This window comes from Zingiber officinale, chromosome 3B (assembly GCF_018446385.1).
Source record: "Zingiber officinale cultivar Zhangliang chromosome 3B, Zo_v1.1, whole genome shotgun sequence".
Taxonomy (NCBI): Eukaryota; Viridiplantae; Streptophyta; class Magnoliopsida; order Zingiberales; family Zingiberaceae; genus Zingiber; species Zingiber officinale.
The window spans coordinates 21,770,527-21,791,303 of record NC_055991.1 but is presented as its reverse complement, the minus strand read 5'-3'; the positions used below and the strand labels follow the sequence as shown (position 1 = coordinate 21,791,303).

General features: G+C 37.5%; 3 protein-coding genes and 1 pseudogene across 6 annotated transcripts; 2 read left to right on the top strand and 2 right to left on the bottom strand.

Annotated features, from left to right (window-relative positions):
* Positions 1–77: 77 nt before the first annotated feature.
* LOC122056147 (protein FERTILITY RESTORER RF2, mitochondrial-like) lies at positions 78–2,826 on the top strand. Its single transcript, XM_042617957.1, has 5 exons — positions 78–371; positions 1,075–1,165; positions 1,983–2,083; positions 2,256–2,337; positions 2,575–2,826. The coding sequence occupies exons 2-5, from the start codon at positions 1,087–1,089 to the stop codon at positions 2,742–2,744; spliced, it is 432 nt and encodes a 143-aa protein (XP_042473891.1). The 5' UTR covers positions 78–371; positions 1,075–1,086; the 3' UTR covers positions 2,745–2,826.
* Positions 2,827–3,019: 193 nt separating this feature from the next.
* On the bottom strand, positions 3,020–5,275 carry LOC122056148 (vesicle transport protein GOT1-like). Of its 2 annotated transcripts, none has more exons than XM_042617959.1 (7): positions 5,180–5,275; positions 4,069–4,126; positions 3,823–3,914; positions 3,658–3,738; positions 3,469–3,566; positions 3,199–3,280; positions 3,020–3,124 (listed from the first exon to the last, which is right to left on the bottom strand). In XM_042617959.1, exons 2-7 carry the CDS (start codon positions 4,097–4,099, stop codon positions 3,086–3,088), a joined length of 423 nt encoding a protein of 140 aa, XP_042473893.1. In that variant the 5' UTR covers positions 4,100–4,126; positions 5,180–5,275; the 3' UTR covers positions 3,020–3,085. The 2 variants fall into 2 exon arrangements, with proteins under 2 accessions (XP_042473893.1, XP_042473892.1); XM_042617958.1 differs by having other exon boundaries at positions 4,069–4,141; positions 5,180–5,268.
* Positions 5,276–6,554: 1,279 nt separating this feature from the next.
* LOC122056145 lies at positions 6,555–9,665 on the bottom strand (annotated as a pseudogene).
* Positions 9,666–15,303: 5,638 nt separating this feature from the next.
* Positions 15,304–19,965, top strand: LOC122056144 (ACT domain-containing protein ACR2-like). 3 transcript variants are annotated; one of them, XM_042617950.1, is made up of 9 exons: positions 15,304–15,536; positions 16,759–16,887; positions 16,983–17,051; positions 17,136–17,181; positions 17,267–17,381; positions 17,898–17,965; positions 18,373–19,035; positions 19,143–19,247; positions 19,485–19,965. In XM_042617950.1, the coding sequence occupies exons 2-9, from the start codon at positions 16,832–16,834 to the stop codon at positions 19,824–19,826; spliced, it is 1,464 nt and encodes a 487-aa protein (XP_042473884.1). In that variant the 5' UTR covers positions 15,304–15,536; positions 16,759–16,831; the 3' UTR covers positions 19,827–19,965. The 3 variants fall into 3 exon arrangements, with proteins under 3 accessions (XP_042473884.1, XP_042473886.1, XP_042473885.1); XM_042617951.1 differs by lacking the exon at positions 15,304–15,536 and adding an exon at positions 15,550–15,727; XM_042617952.1 differs by lacking the exons at positions 16,759–16,887; positions 16,983–17,051 and having other exon boundaries at positions 15,308–15,536.
* The last annotated feature ends 812 nt before the right edge of the window (positions 19,966–20,777 follow it).

Below are 20,777 nucleotides of genomic sequence, written 5' to 3'. Positions count from 1 at the left end.
AATACTTAAACGTATTCTCGATTTTAATATTAGATTGAGACATTTCGTACTGTGAAGGAAACTGAACGATTCAAATAATAAAAGGCTTTTAAAAAGTAAATTAAATAATTCAACTGGTTTAATATAGGTAAGCGTAAATATAATAATTCAAACTATAGGGGTAAAATGAAAAGGATAAATTAATTGTGAGACTAAATTCAATTTTTTTTCCTCGTGAGCAGGTTATAAATAACTCGGCTAATCACCACTCCATTCCTCCTTTTCCTCGGCGCCTCTCCTCTTCTACGGCCGCAGGGGCGGAAGAAGCAGGACGCTTGTGGAGGACAAGAAAAACCCTAGTTTTCATTGTCACAAGCACGCATCGGTGGTTGGTACGTCTGCTTCTTTATTTTCCAAAATCTTGATGTTGAGGGTTTTATTGAATTCTTTGTCTAATCTCAGACATTGATAGTTTTATTGAATTCATTGGGGATATAGTTTGTGTATGCTTGAGACGAATCGGTCAGACCCTTTTAGCTCAAAGCCTAAGAATTAACGGAGACTATGATCAAAGCCTAAGAATTGTTTTTTTTTTCCATATGAAATAATGTGTTCATTGCAGATTCATATCACAGGGTATTATTATATGACCTAGGATGTTTCATGTTCATGAGTAATAGATTGGAGTCTGAATCGGTTCATTTTAGATTGGTAAACCAATAATCTGTCTTCTTTCAACATGTTGGTGCTGAATTGTAGGTTCTTAGCAAATCCTGCAAGTTGAGTTTTTTTTTTTTTCAAACTTTCTGTTTAAGTTTCATGTTTGTATTTTTTTGGCTCTTAGTTATCCTTCCCCTCGTGTATGAAATGTAGCCTAATTAGTTTGTGTTTGTGGAGCCTAATTTTTCTGGATTGTCACTGTGCGAGGTCAAAGCTGACTAAAAACTTGCAATTTTTCATCAAGTTGTGAGTGTAGATTGCAGTAAATCACATATGCTCTTTAGCAATGTTTCATGGGAAAAGAAGATATGATTTCAGTATCAATGGGCGTTATGTTGATTACTTTTGTAACAGCATGTAACTTAAAACTTGTAGGTATTTAAATAAATGGTGATGCAAACATTGATTACAATACCGGCACCAACAGCACAATGGCCAGCTTTTCTTCCGTCCCAGAGATTATTAGGTAAAATTATAGCACTGCTAAAAAGTTCTACTTTGATTTCTGAGCATGTACAAATACATATAGTTTGCCAACTAAGACTTGGTGATACTTGTTTGAATCAACTAGGTATCATGAGAGTTTATTTATATGGAGATATTAGCGTGTTTTCTTATGCTTAGCCATTGTGGCATACCATCTGGCTTTTGTAGGTATGTGAAATGGATCATCTTCATAGCCAATTGTCATTTCTCTAGAATGTTGCACTAGTACTTAAACTCGGAAGATGTGATGCCTAATTTTGGAGGACCTCAAATTCTCAACTAATCTAGGGAGGAATTTTGGAGGACTCAAAATTCTTGTTTTGTTCGAACTCAGAAGATGTGATGCTTTTGTTGGCATGGCTTTGTTTGATCTTTCTGTTTGCCATTTTCTCCATCTGTTTATATGGGCAGTTTGGGAAGAAATTGTAAGTCCATGCTGTGCTAATCTGAAAGTTTCAACTAATTTAGGGAGGAATTGTGGAGGACTCAAAATTCTTGTTTTGCTCGAACTCAGAAGATGTGATGCTTTTGTTGGCATGACTTTGTTTGATCTTTCTGTTTGCCATTTTCTCCATCTGTTTATATGGACAGTTTGGGAAGAAATTGTCGGTCCATGCTGTGCTAATCTGGTTTTTGTCTGTCTTCAATGGAACAAATACTTTGATTTCCCTTTATGCTTCAAAATACCATCTACTTAAGCTTTGTATGAGATTTTTATTAATTTTCTTCTTATATTTCAGTCTGATACTATTCTTCGTCATGAGAACTGAAACTGTTGTTTTCTTATTCACATACAGAGAAAAGGAGACTTCAATTTAGCCAGATTGGTCAAAGGCATTGTTGTCTTACATTTGCTACGAAATTTGCTTCATCTGCAAGGCTGCGGGTCGTGAATTCGGTATGTGTTTTGCTTGTTCCAGGCGATACATGAACACGTGACTCACACTATATAGGATAAGCAGTTGCCTCTTCACATTCAATACTTCCATTATTTTTGAAAAAAAAAAAATTACTGGTTTCGTTACTTTTCTTCTGTTCTATTAATTGTATGCATAATCCATATGCTTCAGAACACAACTTGTGCTGCAACTCAAACTCAAAAGCAAACTGCAAGAAGTCGATCGTCGACCATCTCAACTACTCCCACAAAGGGTACATTTCCTAACTTCTACAATGTGTTTTAACGTCTACATGTGGCACAACTGATTTTGATCAAATTCTACAAACATTTTGCAGTGCAGTAACTGATCCAAATTTAAATAGGTCACAGTTTGCTTGTGCATTTGATCATTTAGTAGTACTGCTTTCCATGTTATCCTCCTACATATGGTCGATCATTTACTTGCTTTCACTTTTGGAAAGAAACCACTGAATCAATCTACATTTCAGATACCCCAAAACCTCGGAAGCTTTACGATGGGGGCCAAGGTTTCCCTCCATGGTTTGGCAGCGGTGGCGGCGGCAAGGGAGGTGGTGGCGGAAGTTCATCGGGTGGATTCTTTTTGTTTTCTTTATTGGTATTTTTTGATTACTTAAAGGAACTGGAGGGGGATGACTAATATATTTCAGATACATTCCATGCATCCATTTTCTAGTTGCAAAGGTTTTTCTTTTTCTTTCTTGTCTGTTCCATCTACTAATTTGGATCTCATCAATTAATAAATATTTAAATTATATTGTTTGATTCTAGCTGTGCTAAAGAATCGAGGTATGATTTATTTCAGACAATAAATCAGAGCAACACTTGAACATAACTTTGAAAAAAAAAACATTACAAATAAATACGTTATTACAATATATCAAATATATACATAGCAAATTTTTGGTTTAGAGACAAAAGTTACAAACAAGTAGCCATAATTTTCACGTGTATTAATTTGTGGAGCTGCTACTTGAGAGCTTACACAGGTACTCGCCTGCCTCTAAATCGTTCTAGTAACTGCAAGAAGAGAAAAATGAAATCTGGAGGAGCAAACTAAGAACTCAAAATTTTTGCGATATGTATGTCATTACCGATGTTACAAATGGCTGTTGGAACAACCAACCAAAGATGGGAATCCTTTGCAAGAAGACTGCAAGGGTTGGCCAAAAGCCACTGAAGAGTAAACCAAAGAAGGAAAAATATCAATGATCGATGAGGTATTACTGATGAACAAAGAGCAACCAGTTTCAGGTTTACAAAGAAAACGTGGGTGTATTGAATAATAAATACAACAATGAAACTTGAGTTCTTTTGCTAAATAAAAATCAATTGCCTGCTTATCGAAGGAAAGAGTCACTCACCTGAAGAGAACAATGAAGCCGTATGACTCCAAGATCATGCCAAGAATAGGCCATCCAATTAGGACAAAAAAGAAACCGACTCCAAACGATATGGTCCCCTATCAAATGAGAGATGAAATGAGTAAACAATACAATCAAACAGACAGTCCATCAAAACATGGCAAGCAAATTTTGAAGCAATGAACAAACCTTGTAATTCTTAGGCTTTGTGAAGAACTGCATAGTGGACTTGAGACCAATGGTCAACATTAGACCTGATAGAAAGAGAATCTGGTAGTTCATCAAAGCATGAAGCAAACAGTTAGATGCACTTTAGAGAAAAAAAAAGGTAACCCGGAATATTATAGAACTCACATTTCCCATTGCTAAGAGACCTTTGTCAAAGAAGAAAATGATTCCCAAGAATGAGAAGAATATTCCAAATCCAGTCAATCCTAGCCCAATCTCTGACAAGGAAAACCGAGGTCAGTAGATTAAAAAATGATGAATCAAAACCTACTATATTGTGCGATCAGATCAGGGACACTAACAAGTAACAATATGAACTATCTGCAAAACACCAGTAACAAAGTGGAATATTAAAAGGCAAGAAATCCATACTTTTTCGATCATTCATCTCAAAGGAAACCATTCTGCTCAGCTAGTCAACAACAATAATCTGCAACAGAAAGAACTGATAGACGGTCGTTAGAGTTATATTACTCAACAGGATGGCAACAACATAAAAAGACAGAATGCAATTAGAGTGAGTAAAAGAACTATAATTTCCATTTCCATACGGAAAACGAGAAGATCATTGTTGTCTTATGGCATCTAAGTCAAGATAGTTAGGATGGACAAGTTACAGCTTTTCCGTATGTCATTATGGACCTATGGCATGAAAGTAGATTCTGAAGTCTGAAAATAGAGACAGGTAGACCTGATAGTTTCTGCTTATCATAGCATCATATTAAAACCATGCAAGCATGACATATATCAGATCAGTTTAACAACAAAAAACTCGAGAATGGACCTGCTCCCTCAATAGCAGATTAGCAAGCCACTCTGAAATTTTGTATATGTAGTTGAAGGTTTCATATTCTTGCTACAAAATGTAAAATTCCATTTGCATATTGAGAGGAAGAAAAACATGGTGTGAGTATCGTACTTTTCTCAGTAATGGCATCCACATAACTATTGACTTTCCTTAAGAAGGAAAAATAGGTTAAAAATCAATTTACTATGTTCGATAGCATTAACAAGGCATAGAAGCAGCCATGCACTGCAAAGAATGGGGGGAAACAATTTAAGATGTCCAACCTTCTTCACAGCATGGCAGGCAAATTAATTTGGAGCAGCAAACACAAGAAAATTACAAGAATATAGCGGAAAGGAACTAGAAGCTAAAAAACCAGCAGGAAAAAAGAAGCCGATACAGTAGCGTAGCCCAAAAGCGGCACTGTATATCAAACAAAAAATAAAATTCTACGCTAACATTCCAGCAAGCGATCAAAAACCCAGCATACAAAGAACATATTTTTTTACTCTAAAAAAATTAAGGGAATCCACAAAAAGAAGAAATGGAGCAATATAGTAATCAGGATTCTGAATTAGGGTTAATCACTCAAAACAAAATATTAAGACTACGGTGAACCCTGGAGCGAGACTTGTAACAACAACAAATCAAATAGAAATCGATTAAGAAGCTGCAGAGATCAAGAGAGGAACGCACCGAAAGAACCGCCACGGATATCAAAGAGGAACGAGGACCAGGAACGCCCGAAGTAATCACGAAGGAAGCAGACCGACGTATGGTATTATTCAGAGGAAATTCTATTTTACCCCAACGATTATCAAAACTTTCACTTCCATCTCGGCCAGTTTACAAAATTATCACTCCACCCCTAGACTTTTCAATTTTCTCCAACATTGCCATAGATGACAGAACACTTATCCCATTCCTTTTTTTAGAAAATAATAACATGAGCAGAAAATTATTGTTTATGATTTTTTATATTTAGTTATTATTAATCCACAATTATTTTGAACCAAAATGATTTACAAATGGAAACCGATACAACGTGGTGAGGATGATATGATAGATTAATAGTTAAGATGATATGACAGTTAAAATTGAGATGAGGTGATATTTAAAAGTCAAGATATATATAAGCAGTCATATTCTTTATGGGCTCAACTCTCTACTCTATATAGCTGGTCGGTCTCCGCATCGGTTGAATATTCAAAGCTCAGTTTCCCACTTCTCATATATAAGACTTCGAGCATACAGCTAGTCAGCCTCACATCTATCAAACCTTCATAGCTCAGCTCCTCACTTCTCCTATGTAAGACTCCCAGCATACAACCCATTGGCCCTAAAGTCGATTGAATTTTCGGGACTCAACTCCCCAGTTATCATGTGTAAGTCTCCCAGCATATAGTCGGTCGGACTTTCAGAACTCAGCTCCTTACTGCTCATGTGCAAGTCTCCTAGCATACAGTCAGTTGACCCCAAAGCCGATCGAACCTCCTTGGTTTTCAACTCCTCACTTCTCATGGGCGAGGCTCCTAGCATACAGCCGGTCAGATTCTCTCTAGGAGATAGCAATGTCAGAGAATCATAATAATCTGTCAGAGAATAACGGTTACTCGCTAGGAAATATTCTGCTACCTGACATACACATGCAATGGAACCTTCCTTTGAGGATGGTCGTACATCCTCCTTTACTCGACATATTCTGACATCATACATTCTCAGACATCTCATAACTACGAATATTATGAGAATCGGTATAAAAAGCGACCATCTTTGTTGGTCAGGTATGCTCACGCGCACGCACACACAATCATCGACACTACTATTTTACTCTTCATTTTCTTCTCTATTTTACTACAGTTCTAACTTGAGTGTCGGAGTGTATGTGACAGAGACTTCTCCTTGATTCTCGCTCTAATATTTCCGTTTACTCTCTTTATAGTGTAAAAAAAAAAAAGATCGCTCGGTATGATCCCCTTACCGTTTAGATTCTTCTCACGGTCAATAGTAGAGTCACCTACCCAATTTACCATTTTACTCGATTTCGGACCGGATTAGGAACCAAATAAAATAATGAACAAGAACAGAAGATAGAAAAAAACACTGATTCATGAGCTTGACACTTGACCAACATGAGGCTTTACCAGCAAGGAAAGTCGCAAAGGCATCTTCAATTGTTGACATGAAAGCTGGAAAAGAAATAGCTACGAGAAAACCATAAAGAGCCTTGTGAAAAGATACAAGGAAACCATTCTGCTTGCTGGCACTACTTGTGGGAATCCTGATGATGCTGCAAAATCATGGTTGAGCAAAGTCGATGGTTAGTTCCTGCTGCTACTTGTTCATTAGCCCGAATGGGTCTGTCGTCGTCGTTGTTGCTGCTGGTGGCGGCGGCAGTGAAGTTGTAGAGAAACCCTGCTGTTTCAGATCTTGTAACTCCATTGCTGCAGCTTGGATACTACATCAACAAGCCAAAGGTGAGTTTAGGCAATAAAATGTAAATCATAAAGTTTCCGTCTGTTTTGAATTGAATGGAGCCTAGAGCGACCAACAGCAATTGATTCAATCAGAGGAAGCTTACCCGCTTCGATTGAGGCAAATTCAAGTGCCTTGGAGGGAACTGAAATGGTGACGAAGAGTGATCATTGATGTTGTGAAGAATTGCAGACTGGATGTTCCTACTTGTGTCGTTGTCGTTTGCTTCAGGAACCTTGAGTTTCTCATCAAATTAGTAGGAGAAGAATTGCACTACGTAATTTCAGCAAGCAATAATATATGTTTGTAACGAGGTTGAAGCCGAGAGAAGAATACCTTAGATTTAGTGCTGCAATTCAAGTGGGACTTGAAGTTCATTGAATCAATAGTGCTGCCCTTGAACCCTGATCCCCCCAAACTCAAGTTGAGATCGTCTTCGAGCTGACCATGGCTTGCTGTAAGATGTTCATTCATACAATTAGAACCTTTGGTTAAAAGCAATAGGCAGATTTCAGTTTGCCAACTTAAGTTCTACTCATTTTGTTGTTGCTTATCAAAACTCCAAAAAGTCTAAGCTTGCGCCTAAAGTTTATCACGAAGCTAGCATTTTGCAGTTGAAACTGATATTTTTCAGATTCTGGTGGACACACTATAAGTGAAGGTGAAACCGAGATTCACAAGTGAACAAAGTAAACTGCCTTGAAAAAACTCACATGATGCATTGAACTCCTTGTAGATGCTCCGATCGAAGTTTGTAACTGCATCCTTTCCGTTGCATCTAATTGCAGCCTTGTCATAAGCTCTGAAAAGTTCAAATAAGCATCTCACAACACCCCCATAATCTACTCAAACCCCACTACCATGAAAGAATCAAGATTTTGATGTACCTTGCAGCTTCAATTTCAGTTTCAAAGAGGCCTAGATACACGTATCTGAGATATGATCGATCAACGATGAACATGAACCACAATTCTATTGAAGCATAAATCTACAAAGAAGAGAAGATGCATACTTTTTACCGAAGAACTGGCCCATTCTTGCTTCCCATTTGCCGCATTTGTGCAAGGTCACTCCTCTGTACTTGGAGCTTCCTCTAGGATAGCTCATGCTCTCACCCGAAGAACATGAATAAACTCCTCCTTTGTGAGATTGTTCGTCTGCAATCAGCCAGAGAAACATGAAGCTGCATGATTACTCGCATTAACCTGCCCTTCACACTCTCACCTGGACTAGATCGCCCTTGTAATCATCCAGATCGAAGTTAATATCTGCATCTGGTCCCCGGAACTTGATCGCAGCTCGGTCATAGGCCCTGCATTGAGATCCATCTAGATGAAGAATCAAACAATGAAGCATGAAGAAGAGGAGAATGCAGAGCAAACCTTGCTGCAGCATGTGCAGTGTCAAATCCACCTATATAGACAAATTACAAGGAAACAAAGTCAACAAGCTTGAAACATTCAAAGTGTTTGATTCTTAGAGTTTTGATTCCAAATCAAGAAACAAGTTGAAGCATTTCAACCAATTTATGCAAACATACCCAGATAAACTTGTTTTCCGCCATCCCTGCAAGTCAATGGATGGAAACAGATTGACATGAAGCCAGAGAAAGTAATCAAAGAATGCTAAAAAGGTACTATCTTTGATTAGGGCTGTAGTCGTGGTACAGAAAGAGGAAGCTAACCAGATATGGGACTCCCATCGGCCGGTCCTCCGGTAGAAGGTGACGCCCCGGAACTGTGAGCTTCTAGATCGCGGTCCCCGCCGGCTCTTCTTCATGACTTGCGGCTCCTCCAAAAGCCTTCCGGCCGCCGCCGCCGCCGCAGTCGGCTCCGGCGACGACCCACCTCCTTCGGGAAAGAACTGGTGGGTTACGACGTAGGGTTCCGGTTCCGCAGCAGGACTCTCCTCCCGGCGGCCGGAGATGGAGAACCCAAATATCCTTATGGCAACAGGACCGGGCTCCCCCTCTTCCGAAACATCGGCGACGGAGCCGGAGGAGACGGAACCCTCGTTCTCGGCCTCGGCGGAGCCGGCCTCGTTGAGATTCCACTCCCCAACCATCGGTTGGACCTTCGTCGATTTACCTCCCTAAGAAAATGGCACTTTTTTTCCAATCAAACCTCTTCCCAAATCCAATCTGTATCTCCTTTCTCCTTCCCAAATCAAAACACACGAAAAAGAATCGCACTTTTTTCAGTTCCTAACTGCTCTCAAACTCTAATATTTATTCCCTTTCTCTTCCTATTTCCTCATTTATACTCTTTCCTTTTCAAATCGAAACAAAAGACAGCGGGAAAAGCCGAGTTCGATCCACAAAGCCAGCAGCTTTACCAAACCTTTTTGCCATCCAAGGATCGACACCATCCCAGAAAAAGAAATTTTAAACGTGACGAGAATTCAGCATCTTCAATCACAGAAGTCAGCCCGAAATCAGCGATTTGCCGCCACAAAATTGCACTTTTTCTCCTCCCTCCTAGCAATCCAACTTGTCTTTCCTCAAAACCTAGAACATGGAAAACGCAGCACCGGTAGATAGTTTCAACCTCGACGCCTCAAAGGTAGAAGCTTTGCCAACTGATACGCATCCTGTTCTTCCTTCCTGCTCCACGAGTCTCCTGTAGATGGCTGAAAAAAGAAGGAAGACGGGGAGTGATTGTGAAGCCGGATAGAATAGCTAGCGATTATCGAAAGGAAAATTGATGAAAAGACCAAGAGAAACCTTGAGAAGATGACTTTTATATAGAATAAATTATAATAATTATAATTAACATATGTTAATTTTAATATGGTAAACAAAAATAAATTTCTATTAAAAAGGAAAGAAATTATTCATCTTAGTTTCAATCTTATAAATAAAGGAATAATTTTTTTATCAAAAATAAAATAATTAACCTAATCATCTTAACTAAATCAAGACACGTATCAACATAAATTCTTTCTAAAAAATATCAAACATATGAAAATTATGCTAAATATTAAAAATAATAATAATAATAATAATAATAAATAGATCCTAAAAATAATTTAAACGTCCAAAATTTAGGATTCAAAATTAACAATTATAATTACTTCACATTTTTTCAAGATGTTTGTTTATTTTCTATTATGAATCAAATAATGGAAATCTTATAAGGAATTTGAGTAACTTTCTATTCATATATTGAATAACGTGGAGTTATGCATAAATAAGGAACAAAAAAAGAAGAAAAAATTGTGTAGCATTTTGGTATCGATCTAGACAGTGTTGCTGTGCCAGAGAGAGGATAGCTATACTGATTCGATATACTTTAAATAAACCTTTGGTACAAAATTGATTTTCATTTTCATTTCGTGATCCCATCTTTCAAAGAATTCGATAATAAATATAGATTTTTAAATTTTACTAGTATAACAACAAATAAATCCTGATTTTAAGTCAGAGACAAAAGTTATATCTGTTTAAAATTACAGACTCTTATTATACTTCAATACGGATTGGACCCGTATCAGATTGCCTCATCCCTGTTCAGTCATCCCACATTAACTAGATCGAAAAGCAGGCTGCAAGCGTTCCTAATCAGTAAACACACAGGAAAGCGACTGCCTACCTTCCTAATCCGGATCCTAATGCTCTGTCAACTCTGCTTTCTCACCCTGGCGTTTTATATACTTCGATCACTGATGGTAGTTGCCTCAATTCACTAATTCGCAGTGGGGAGGAGGGGAGTTTGAGTTAAATCCTGCATGATTCACTGTGTCAACCACATATTCACAGAGTTTTATAAGAAATTTCAGTAAGAAATGGTTAAATATATAAATATTTCATTACAATTACTTAATGAAACAATCTCATTGAATATACTACAAAAAAAAATCACATTGTCAATTCAAATCATTAACCTTGATTAATGAGAAAAACCTGACTTGTCAATGATGCCTAGTTTTGAATTAAATAAAAAATGGATGAGATTAATCTAATGAAATAGCTCAAGAAAGTCTCCTTTGGTTGAAAAAGAGAAATTTTTAAGAATTTTAGTTTATAATCTACCACCGATTTAGACTTGGCTCCTCTGTGTAACTGTTTAATCTACCATCAATGAATTATTAAAATATTTTTCACTTTGGGAAGAAAATTGAGCTGTCCAAAACATCCGTCCGTTCTCCAGTTCCGTCATGTCCCTGTTCCTGCCATTTCCTTGTCTTCTCCAGCGCCCCATTAATTCATCTGATAATTGTTTTGCAGTGGATTAATTCTTCCATTCATGACTGGTGTAAGAATGAGTTGACTGATCTGAGAAGGGGGGTAGCTTGCACGAGTGGACTCCCTTCCATGCTCCTCTGCTCTGCACAATGATACACCACCCGTGTGTGTGACTGCTTTCCCCTCTGTGCCATCCCTGCACTTCCTAACACAGCCTACTTTGTATCACAAGTCACCTGACAAGGTTGTAAGCACCCTGCAGCACTGTTCTCTGCCACCACCCCCCAAGATCATCTTTAATAACGTGCCATTATGATCAGTAACACAGGAATCACACAAATCTGCTTCTGACTACTTTTGGCCACTTCTTTTGCAGGTACTTGGCACACTAAATTTACCCTAAGGGGGTTCCTTCAAACAAACTGTTTCAGGATGAGAACAAGGATGAGAAAGCTGAGTGACGTGAAATGAAAAAGCCTGGCTTCCATATCACACCACGAAGCATTCTTCCATCCTGCTACAGCTCCTTCGCAACCAAACAAGCAATGCAAAAGCAGCAACAGCATCCTGTGCCTGTCAACATGTATGTAGCTATCTGATCACTGAAAAAAAAAAAAAAACTTCAAGATGGAGTTGAGCTCGGTGGAACGCGAGCGAGCTTCTTCGGTGACTTCTCTGTGTGATTTCCCACAGCTTTATTGAACTGCATGCGACTGAGACATGCGCCATGACTGCCGTTCAAGAAAGCTGTGGAAAACTAAACAGAGAGCCATTTTCACCACCTGCAAAGATTCAACTCTGCTCCAAGAAATGGGGAGGAGGAAAACAGAAGCAAAGAAAGGAAGGAGCGCCAGAGGCTTCACTAAGAGAGCTGAAACCGAGAGGTGGGTACTTATAGAGCTGAATCCTGAGAGAGAGAGAGAGAGAAAGGCAGATCCCAAGAAGAATAGAGGGTTCAGAAATTGATGCACTTGCTGCGAGTAATTACAATGCATTTACACGACAGAGCCGAAGGTGAAAGCCAAATTGGCTTGAAGGGGTCCCTTGTTTTGTAGGCATGTGGTGGTTTGCTGACAGATCTTGGCACATCTGTTTCAGCAAAAGTTGACCACTTGGCCAGTAAAAAAAAACAGTATGAACTCTGAGAAGGAAATGTGGAGGATCCTCGCTCGATCTCAAGGAAGAGCATTGCCGTCTCTCCCTCCAGTTTAGGCAGTCAGAAACAATAACGCGAAGCTGCAAAGCATGGAGTTCGAGCTCGATCGCATTTACTTAACAGCGTTACCAGACCAAGAAGGGGGATGAATGAATAGGAAACCACAAAAATAATTGTGCAGGACAAGACACAATGTTCTCTTTCACAGGACGAGGGTACGTCCCAATCTGGCTGGCAATGCATGAGCATGCTCATAGCTGAAAACATTTCAGCAGGTGACATTTAATATTATGAAATTTCTAACTTTCAGATTTTTTAAATGTCACATTTATTTTTTACTATAATAGGGTTCAAACAACAATATTATTATAGTATTACATTTCAAAAATAAACATACTGAATTAAAGTGGTGTTAATCTTTAAAAATTAATATTATAATAGTATTGATTTTTGAAAATTAATATCACAGTGATGCGAAATTTTAAAATCCATGCGCCTTTAGAAATGTGAAAATTAGATGCGTCTATGAGAATTTCATAACTTTAAATGAGTAAATTTTGGAGATTGAAAATATTTATAATACTTGCTAAAACAGACTTCTAGAATAATAAATTACGCATTGAGAAGACTTCTAAAAAAATTAATAGCATGGCTCAGATTGATTCGATGCTCTTATCCTCTCTTTTTAAGGGTGTCATGATAAGGATTAGGCTGTCATGCATTTTGAATCCTGCCACCTCTCCAACTAACACACTTTGTTGTTGTATTGATATAAGGCATTGCTTAAGCATCTACCATGTGTAAACAAAAGTGCTGTTGAGAGAAAAGACAAAGGCAGCTATAAGAGATGGCCAAAGGTACATGACTTGGCTTTGGCGAGTATTAATTTGCCACCCACATGGCAGTGTGGTTGTGGGACTTACGACTACAGATATATTTTAATAGTCTGGTGCTAATAAGAATTATGAAGACAATATTAAGAAATAATGGTATATATTTTAGTTAATTTAGTAAACGAGAAAAGGATTATGGAGGCACATTAGCAGTGATTGCCTCTTTGTAGTGATGAAGAGTCTGATCAACTAAAAATGGATTATTTATTTTGGTATTTTGGCCTAGTATGGTAGGATGGATCTTGAAAAATATAAAAGATTTCTTTCTAAATCTATATGTATTTATGACATCCAGTATATATGGAATTCTATTTACTCTAAAATGGATTACTTATTTTGGTATTTTGACCTCGTATTTTATTCTATTTTGGATTACTTATTTTGGATTACTCTATATGTATTTTATTTTGGTAGGATGGATCTTGAAAGATATGAAAGATTTACCCATTTTAAATTGAGTATTTTTTTTCTCTTTTCCAAGTGGGGTTGGAAATCCTATTTTTAAGACAATATTAAGAAATAATGAATGTATATTTTTTTTTAATTTAGTAAAAGAGAAAGGATTATGGAAGCACATCAGCAGTCATTGCCTCTTTGTAGTGATGAAGAGTTTGATCAGTTAAAAATGGATTACTTATTTTGGTATTTTGACCTCTTATGATAGGATCAATTTTGATGGCAAAAGGTGAATATGTTGGCCCCAGCACCCCCACCAATCCGTCCCAAGGCCAACACGGAGGAGATAAATCACGGACGACTACTAATCTTTGGAATAGTGACTAGCACATAAGGGAAGCATTTACCTCGACTTTGCCGAGATTCGAATCCCAGATCTCATAGTGACAACATCTCATATGCTAGCCACTAGACTCATCCGAGGGGACATAATAGGATGGATCTTGAAAGATATAGAAGAGGATAAATCACAAAACATTTGTTTCAGTGCAGGGACCATTTGTACAAGGAAGGTCAAACGCCTAATGAGACATTTTACATCCGTTGAAAATTAATCTCAAGATTTATTGGAATAATCATCCATATTTATACTAACTGTGTCAACCCATAGAGGCATAAATCAACCCATAGAGGCATAAATTTTTTTACTATTGTGGCAAATGCGACAGAAGGTCATACCCTGACCTTGGACATGTCAGTATAGAGAGGTAAATTAGGAAATTGTAAAATGATGGGAGAGAGTATATCCACTATTTTTATAAGGATTCAACCCTTAATGTGGTAAGTCTACCCCATGGTTACCATCTCAACTATGTCTTGGAAGTATAAATATTTTTTTATGTTTTTATTTAGTTGGTACTAAATATCCAACTCTTCGAATAGATTAATCTTAAGATGATCGACTTAGTTCAATAAAAATTTTCTACCCGATAAATATTTAACTAGGAGGATAATAATTTTCTTGTTCTATATTAATAAATGACAAAAATTTTAATAAGGATTTAAATCTCCTTTAAAATATATTATATTTGAAGTGTTTAAATTATGAATGATGAGGATAAAAAAAAATTATATGGACTAAATTAGTCATTTTCAAGAATTAGATATTGAACTATAAAAAAACAAAATATTATAATAAACTAAGTATCAAATACCTTATCACGAGCTATAATTTTAAAAATATTTTATTGACTATTTTTTTAATAAATTTAGTTTGAGAAGCTTTTGATGAACTATGTCATCTCGGTAAAAAAAAATAATTTTAAATGATCGATTCGATGTTATAAAAAAATTTTATTAATCATCAAAATAAATCGAAAAATATTCATGACAGACAACTCAAAAGTCCGGCATCTTAAAAGAAATTTTTCATAAATTTATTATAATTAAAAATCAACCTACTAATACTTAGAAAATAATTTAAATACCTTACTATTATATCATAACCTAAGGCGAGCTATGTCATCTCGAGGTGGTTAATAACGAAGTGATAAATTATTCTTATTTAGTCGGCATTAAAATGTGAATATCACGAAAATATTGTCATTTAGATTTATGAAAATAGAATTCACATAAAAGTTTTTAAATGAAATTGTTATCGATAAATATTTGTTACCCAAAACGTACCGTGACGATTAAGATCGGTCGCCGGGATGGGTCGACGTGCTACGTTTCTCGGCTAACGGAATGGTTCTAGCAAAGCAAGGAGAGCGGTTATTGGAGGAACGGTGAGCTCGCGACAGCCGCACACGTGTGCGGACAGGAAGATTTGTGATACTCGCCAGACGTCGATTTGTCGCCGCATCCCTGTTTTGATGGACCTTGTTCTTCCTGGAGGACCAGGAATCCCTGCCGCCCTCGTCCCGGATCGCCTTTTCCCACCCATTCAAGGTGCTTTACTGAAGATTTCTTATTTTTTTTGTTCATTGATTTTGTCTTTTGATCTTTTGGAATTGTGCTGTGGCAACGGAAATGAGTGATCTCGAGACTTTGTTAGAGGTGGATCAGTTTACGGTTCTAATTTGAAACTGGAGTAATTGTGGATCAGGCATTTTGGATTAATGAATCTGGAACGCAAAACTGTAAGTTTTTCTGGTTATGGTGGTTTAAGAGGAGAAGACAGATCGCCGGATTCCTATTTTTTTTCCCCTTTTGGATTAATTTTATATAATTAGGAGCAAGTAGTTGCTCAAGTGATCGATTTTTATGTTTTTTGTTCGGGATCGAAATTATTTAGGATGACTCGGAAGAGGCAGGTTCCTGATATTTTGAGTTAAAACGAGAGATGTTTGTGCCTATGAATTCTGTCTTAACAATCAGGATATTAGAATGATTGAGGCAGACTAGGATGAGGCAAGATTCTGACATTTCTGTGCCTTCCGATTTTTCCTAAACAATCAGGATCACAAGCTGAAGTTTTTGCTGTTTATTGTTATGGAAGAGGACAGAGGCGTAATAGGTTTGATGTCTTGATGCCTCTGTGTCATTGAGATTGCCATTTATTTTAGTTAAATTTTCTCAATTTCTGTAGAGTTTCATTTTCACCAAGTACGATTTCCCAGCAAAGAATTGGAGTTTTGTAGCGAGTCATGATGTGATGGTAGTTTATAGGCATGCCGGTGCTTGATTGCATTCTACTAAATAGTTGGGTGTTTATGTAGCAGATTGAGGTCATGGTCATCTTGGTCGAGAGAAGAGAGAGATTGGTGCAGAGGTGGTAATGTTTGAAAACTTGACATCATGTAGAATGGAAATGTGTTGTGGAATTCTGGTAGCAGATTGGCGGTGGATTCAATTTCCAAGTCAGATTGTACAACTAATTGGCTCTTAAACTGTGGTTCAAGGACTTAGATGTGGTTTCATCGTTGAAGGAAAAGAAATATAAAAGGCACTTTTCACCACCTTTCACTGTCACATCTCAGGCACACCTGCAAATGTTTGATCATTCCATTGCTTTCATAAGTTTACTTCACTTCATTTTGTATGCTTTCCTTGCAACAAATTTGTTAGTTTGTGAATTCTTAACTTCTTGGTCAGTCGACCTCTTTTTTAATTTTTGAATGGAAATTTACCTAATTTTATACTAGCTTTTGTTTCTTTGACAAACTATCAGATTCGCTTCACTTTGTGGCAATCAACCTATTCTAATTGCAAGTAGTGAGAAAGGATATTAAAATCTGCAATATATGCAAATACATGAACTTCAAATAAGATTTTGGAGGCTGCACATACAGTGGAAAAGGTATTCCTGGAAGAAAATATAAATTGATGTTCCTTGTTGCCCTTTCTGAATTCCCTTTGGTTGACTTTCTATGAGGAGTTATTTGTCAACAACAGGATGGCAGTTTGTTTGCCTTATTTTGACCCTGAATATGAGAATCTGAATGAAGAGATATATGGACCAAGGCCAGTTTCTTATTGGCCATGCACCACATTAATTTAATATTTGTCAAGATTCTTTACTTGATGACTTAAATACCAGTATTACAGGGTGTCTGTGGACAATGACTCTTGTGAAAAATGCACAGTGGTGAAGGTATGTGAATCAGTGCATCTCAGAACTTTGTGCCTTCTTGATTAACTAGGGCATTTTATAATTTACTTCGTTTTGTTTATTTTAGGTTGATAGTGTCAACATACAGGGATTGTTACTTAAAGCGGTGCAAATTATAACAGACTTGGATCTCGTTATCACCAAGAGCTATATATCTTCTGATGCAGGATGGCTTATGGATGGTATTTATCTATGCCAATTGTCATATGGTTAAGTTTCATGATTGCATACTGACAGTACACAACTGTTGAGACTAAAGTAAGGGACCTCGTCCTGATTTGTAATGGTTTGAGCTCAAGTGAGAACCATTTTTGGTTCGTCATGTTGAAGTCTTATATGACTAATAATTTTATGTAGCCTCCATCTTTTTGAAACAATGGCAACCTGTCATTTAACTGCAAAACCCTTCAAGGCATGTTACTTTCAACTGAATCTACTGGATTACAATTGCTTCCTAGATGCATTTGCATAACATATTCATCTAATGGGTTGCTATTTGTTTCTAAGAAAGCACACAGATCTTCTTAGTGTCTTTTCTTTTTCAAAACCAAGGTTGGACTTCTCTTAGTAACTTATGTCAGTTCCTCCTTTTTGGAGGGGTTGTAAGTAATAACATGCACTTAAATTTGCTTCTGAAATATTTAAGTTTGGTGCAGGATTTCAGCAATTATGCCATGATATCTTTTTCTTTGTTTCAGTCTTCCATGTCAAAGATCAGTCGGGAAACAAAGTAAATGATAGAAAGATTCTCAAAAGCATACAACAGGTACACTGTCTCTGTGTGTGTGTGAATTTATTGTTTCAATTTTAACACAAAAGACAGATGGTTAGTGCTTTAATAGAAATGACATTGTAGGAATTCTTTTGATTAGGTAATATTGTATTAGGATTATTGGGATTGCAATAGTGGTTTTTCTTTACTAGTTTAGTTGACTATAAATCTATAAAGGTATTATCAGAATATGTAATACTGAAGTTTTAATTAATGAAATTTCTTTTAAAATAATTTCTATGTGAGGCTTTCTTTCTTTTTTGTAAGATAATTTATTCCTTTCATTCATCAATTTCATCTAAGTTGTTGTGAGCAGTTCGACGGTTCGATTTTGGCGTCAAGCAGATTGCTTTATAATAGAATTTTATAACTTCTAATGTACTGAAAAGCAAGTTATGCAGGCCCTTGGTCAAAAGCAAGAGAATAACAATCCAGGAGAAGCCGAGAAGCTTGATACTTATGCGAGTGGTAGTGAGGCTTCCATTGAGTGTACAGCCATAGAGATGATTGGCAACAATCGACCAGGACTGTTCTCTGAGATCTCAGCTGCCCTTTCCGAGCAAAGATGCCATGTAGTCGAAGCTCATGCGTGGAGCAACAATGACTGCCTTGCATGTGTAGCCTACATCTCTGATGAATTCACTTCGACAAGCATAGACGACCCAAATAGGCTATCCACTATCGAAGACCGTCTCTCCAACATTCTAGGGGACTCAATTGATGGCCATGATAGTACAAGGGTCAGAACATGTTCTCTTGGATGTGATAACCTGATGGGTCATACTGAGCGCAGATTGCACCAACTCATGTTTCAAAAACGAGACTTCGACTGCCCTCGCAATCCCGTGAACCTGTCCTCATTGCCTGTGAACATGGACGATTATCAAAATAGAAGAAAAGCATTCGTTTCAATCGATCGATGTAAAGAAAAAGGTTATACTGTTGTGAATGTCGAGTGCTTGGATCGGCCAAAGCTCATGTTTGATACTGTCTGCACACTAATAGATATGCAGTATGTTGTTTTCCATGCCAGTATTTCTTCTTGTGGGAACTATGCTCGTCAGGTATGTTCAGTTGCAAATACAAATTGTTTAATGTCAACTCTTGTGCTCATAATTATTGCTTGAGACGATCTCCTGAGGCTTTACTCTTTCCGGATTTGGAATTCCAGGAATATTTTATTAGGAACAAGGATGGAAGCTCATTGATCAGTGAACTCGAGGTGCAACGAGTTGCTAAATGCTTGGAGGCTGCTATTGAGCGCCGAGTTTGTCAGGTAAGCGAGCCCCCTAAATGCATAAACTTCATTTAGCAGTTTGTATGGTGTTCATATCATGTTAAACATATGAATGAATTTGAACTCAACCTTTTACCCTGTTATCCGATTTAGCATAAGGAAATATTGGATTTTGATCATTTGATACCAGAAGCATTAGCTTTTAAGAAAGAAAAACCAACGTATCAACTACATTTTTGATGATAGATGTAAGCAATCTTGATCCATTTGCTTCAGGGGATTCGCATAGAGATCGACTTGCAAAACAATGTGGGAGTTCTTCCTTATCTCACTCGGTGCCTCCGCGAGCACGGCTTAAATGTGACCCACGCAGACATTGCTGCGGACATTGCCACTCATGGAGTGAAGACCAAGAGTAAGCTCTACATCGAGGACATCTCCGGGAAGAAAGTTGACATGGGGGTTATGGAGCTGATGCAGAAGGAGATGGAGCCATTGGCGTTTCAAGTGAAGAACGATATGCCGCCACAAACATGTACCTCAACCGAGGGCGATCGGTCGCCGATTGTTAGTTTGATTATGTCCAATCTGGAGAGGTTTTCTCATAGCTTTATCTAAATTTAGTGTGGAGATGGAAAAGTGATACTTTGCACTCCAATGCTGCTCCTTGTAAATGCTTTGCAGATATGTACATATATGTGAATATCCTGTAAATAGATTGCAAGGAATAAAATGAACGTGTTTTTTCATTTTAAAATATGCCTTTGAATGTGTAGGATCGAAAAGATGTTAGAGGAGAGGGATGAATAGCGTTTGTTGTTTTTTTCTAAAATAATGAGTTAAAACAATGCAGCAGAAAAGAAAGAAACAATAGCACATAGATAATCGCTAATTCAAGTCTTTTTTACTTGGTTCAGAATTTTCGGTGACTCCTACTCTAAGACTTGCACTTGTGGAGTACTTTCATTGAACAATCACTATCAGTTTGAAAATATTTACAAAATTTAAATACAAGAACTGTTAAATACTGACACCAGAAGAAGTAATTGTTCAGTGTCGGAGTAGCCTTTCGATGTCGTCGGAGTCTTCTTGAAGCAGTGCGAGTGTATGAAAGTCAGAGAGAGTGATGTTCTAAGGTTGCTGTTCGAATCTTCTTTTATAGCCAACTCTGGGCACCTGGACCATCCCCGGATGCCTGGACCGCTAATGTGGTCGTACCTCGGCGAACCTCTATCCCCTGAAAAATCTATCCAAGTCCGGGCGCCTAGACCTTGACGTGTGACGGCTAATCAGCGTGTGTGATGTGAGCCAAGAAGAGGCATTGAAGGGAATTGGGGGACCTATGACAAGGTTCAAGACTAAGAGAATGAAGCAAGCTTTGGAAGGCTTAATAATGAGGCTCAAGGAAAAGGAGGATCAATGCACAATAGAGGCAATAACTAAGTGGATCACATTCCTTCAATTTGAAAGTGAAATTGGACCAACATGAGGACCATTTTCGTGTGCATGCATGGAGGGTTTTTCTAAAGTGACTTTTGATGTCCTTTGTGTTGGTTGCTACTCGGAAAG

Bases quoted from the DNA above. Each gene is read 5' to 3' on its own strand.
- LOC122056148 (XM_042617959.1), bottom strand. From the start codon at position 4,099: ATGGTTTCCTTTGAGATGAATGATCGAAAAA. The intron at 3,567-3,657 runs GTTTGTTCATTG...CTCATTTGATAG, and splicing joins CAAAGCCTAAGAATTACAAG to GGGACCATATCGTTTGGAGT. The intron at 3,125-3,198 runs GTAATGACATAC...CTCTTCTTGCAG, and splicing joins AACAGCCATTTGTAACATCG to TTACTAGAACGATTTAGAGG.
- LOC122056147 (XM_042617957.1), top strand. From the start codon at position 1,087: ATGGTGATGCAAACATTGATTACAATACCGGCACCAACAGCACAATGG. The intron at 1,166-1,982 runs GTAAAATTATAG...ATTCACATACAG, and splicing joins TCCGTCCCAGAGATTATTAG to AGAAAAGGAGACTTCAATTT. The intron at 2,338-2,574 runs GTACATTTCCTA...TCTACATTTCAG, and splicing joins CTCAACTACTCCCACAAAGG to ATACCCCAAAACCTCGGAAG.
- LOC122056144 (XM_042617950.1), top strand. From the start codon at position 16,832: ATGCAAATACATGAACTTCAAATAAGATTTTGGAGGCTGCACATACAG. The intron at 17,182-17,266 runs GTATGTGAATCA...TGTTTATTTTAG, and splicing joins AAAAATGCACAGTGGTGAAG to GTTGATAGTGTCAACATACA. The intron at 19,248-19,484 runs GTAAGCGAGCCC...CATTTGCTTCAG, and splicing joins TTGAGCGCCGAGTTTGTCAG to GGGATTCGCATAGAGATCGA.